General features: G+C 33.3%; 1 protein-coding gene across 1 annotated transcript in view; it reads left to right on the forward strand.

The window, feature by feature from the left end:
- Positions 1–641: 641 nt before the first annotated feature.
- The window catches only part of PHALS_00121 (dna polymerase type organellar and viral family protein), a gene marked incomplete at both ends in the record, with an annotated part of 3,885 nt that continues 1,577 nt past the window's right edge, over positions 642–2,949 (forward strand). The window contains one exon of the mRNA XM_024728092.1: positions 642–2,901. Within this exon, the coding sequence (XP_024572159.1) occupies positions 642–2,901 (2,260 nt within the window). The remainder of the gene's footprint in view (positions 2,902–2,949) is intronic.

The raw sequence follows: 2,949 nt of genomic DNA on the forward strand, positions 1-2,949 counted from the left end.
TGATAAAGCGACATTTGCACCAAAACCTAACCACTCTCCATACACACTCATTGACCCCCATCCCTACACTATTAGAAACAGAAAAAAAATAAAAAATCGAATTTTGACAAGCCCCATCCTATGGTATCGATGGGTAGAAAACACTAAAGCACACAAACCACCCAGAGCCTTCAATCGAACCTATCAGACGCTCTGAGAGTATCATTAGTTTTACTCAAAAGCATCAAGGGTACCCCCTGTCAGAAAATTCGGAAAGTTGCAATAAATGCAAAGTCATTCAATCGTAAATTAATTAAATTGTTATCCTGAATTATCTTTCTATATAGTATAACAAGATAACAAGATAACAAGATAACAAAATGGTTTACACTCAAGAACTTTATCAGAAGAACAAGGAATCAATAATCGCAGCAAAGAAGCGCTACTATCAAAAGAACCGAGAGAAAATCCTACAGAAGCAAAAAGAGTATGATCAAACACATCGAGAAGAGAGGAAACAGAAATATTTAGCTAAAAAACTAATCAACCAAACTACTGACTAATAATATTTTTTTTGCTTACAAACAATGTCAATCACAATATATACAAAGACATTGTCATCTTGAATTACGTTTTACTTAGTATATATAAAAAATTTCAAAATGCCAGTCTCAAATAATCTAAAGAAGGCTCAAAAGACCCGCAGCGATCTCTATAAGTTCGCTAAGTCCCACAACCTAGATGTTAATTGGAAAATGACAACCTCCAATATGGAGAAGGTTGTCAATACATTCAAACAAACCAAAGTAAAAACAATTGTGAAGACACTCCGTAAGGTTAAGCTAAACAATGACACAGCTAGTCTAAAAGCTATCAATAAAACAACAGGTAAAGTTGAAATGCAATTGAATCGTTTCGAGCGTATCCGCAAAGACATTGTAGCTCCAGCCGATAAGAAACTTTTACTGCATTTTAAAGGTGAGAATGGATCCGTTTTGAAAACATATCATCTACAAGATCGACTAATTAATATTGATAATCTATATATCACTGAAGAGAATCAATATAGTTCCGGGGCTGATATTGAATTAGACATTATTCCAACATCAACAGTTGAAATCGAATGGTTAAACAATCCAAAGCACTCTCGATCTGAGAGAAAGAATTTCTTTCGTTATCTAACTAAAGCAAATTACAATTTAAATGATTTTCAAGTTTATTATGATGATTGGGAAGATAGGTTTAAAATGACTATTGTAGAAGAAAATTCATATAAAGAGCAAAGAGAAACACCTTGCTTTCTATTCGCTCTAACTCAAGCTGGTGTTGATGAAACAATCGTAAAAAGTATCTCACAAACAATGTTTAATTCAGGTGCTACTGTTGATTTCATTCGCAAGACAGCTAATGCATTCAACCTTTACATCTCAGTGAAACAATACTATCCAAAGAGTGATACAGGTAGAGTTGATAACAACATTTCTGTCTACGGAGTTAAAACTGAAAATCTTATACAATTAGGTTCTGTCGGTCAACATCTATTTGCCATCAAACCAACTCAAATTACCAAAGCCGCTCTTGATAATCCTACATTAGTAAGTCAACATCAGCGAGCTGATTTTATAGTAAAAACTGGAAAGGCATACTTTAAATCCAATCGCATTAAATTACTTGACAGTTATGAGGTAATCAGTTATCTATATCATCATCGTGAAACACTATTAGATCCAATTACACAAACCAATGTACCCGAGTTATTAAATAATAACTATCAAAAGATTGAATCTTTAACTGAAGTTGATTTTGATGCAAGTGGATTCAAAAGAATCGGTAGAGTAAATTCAAATGGAGAGAAGAATGAAACTACTTTGAATGTTGGTCGCGCTCCTTTTAAACAGTTCACTAGAGATAACAATGGAATAGGAAAATTTGTTGAAGTTAATGAATATAATGTTATTTATTTTGATTTTGAAACTCTGGTTGAAAATAATGAACATATTCCTTATTGTGTATCATATTGCATCGGACGTAAGACTGAAAGCAATGCTATTCAATTTAGTAAAACAAAAAGCTTTTATGGAATTGGATGCGAATTAAAGTTTTTAAATGACTTACCTAGAAAGAGTCGTAATCTACTTTGGGCTCACAATGCAGGTTTTGACTGTCGATTTATCCTTAAACATTTATCATATCGGAAAAATGATACAAATCTGATTGAATCTGGAACAAAATTAAAGCAGGCTCATGGATTTTTCTATGGTCGTGAGATTGTTATTAAAGATACTATGAGTTTCATTGCTAGTAAATTAGCAGATATGCCCGAAATGTTTAAATCATCGTGCAATGATATGGCACTAGAAAAAGAGTGCTTTCCACATAAATTGGTTTGCAAATATAATCATCTACTACTTTGGCCAATGGATCTATTAGATTACTATGAGGAAAAAGAAACACTAATAGCTAATGCTACTAAAATCAATGCTTGTGATGATAAATATTTCGATTGTGAAAAGTATGCTATTCACTATTGTGAGAGAGATGTTGATGTTCTACGAAACTGTTTTGAGGCGTTTAGAAAAATGTTTATTGATCGATTTAATATTGATGTGTATCGCTTTATGTCAATGCCTTCATTAGCATATGCTATTCAACATAATGAGGGTTGCTTTGATTATTGTTATGCAATGAATGGCAACGTTCTAGCATTCGTTCGCGATGCAATTGTTGGTGGTCGTGTTATGGCTCGAGACAATGAGAAACACCATATACAACATAAGCTTGCAGATTTTGATGCTGTATCTCTGTATCCATCAGGGCAAGCTGAACTCGATGGATATATTAGAGGAAAACCTAAATGGTTCCAAAATACAATTCCAAATGATGCTGATTACTATATTGCTCGCGTAAAATTTGAGTCAATTGGTAAGAAACGACACTTTCCATTGTTGAGCTTCTATGAAAATGGAGCTA

This window comes from Plasmopara halstedii (assembly GCF_900000015.1).
Source record: "Plasmopara halstedii genome assembly, contig: Scaffold_110, whole genome shotgun sequence".
In the NCBI taxonomy this organism is placed as follows: domain Eukaryota; phylum Oomycota; class Peronosporomycetes; order Peronosporales; family Peronosporaceae; genus Plasmopara; species Plasmopara halstedii.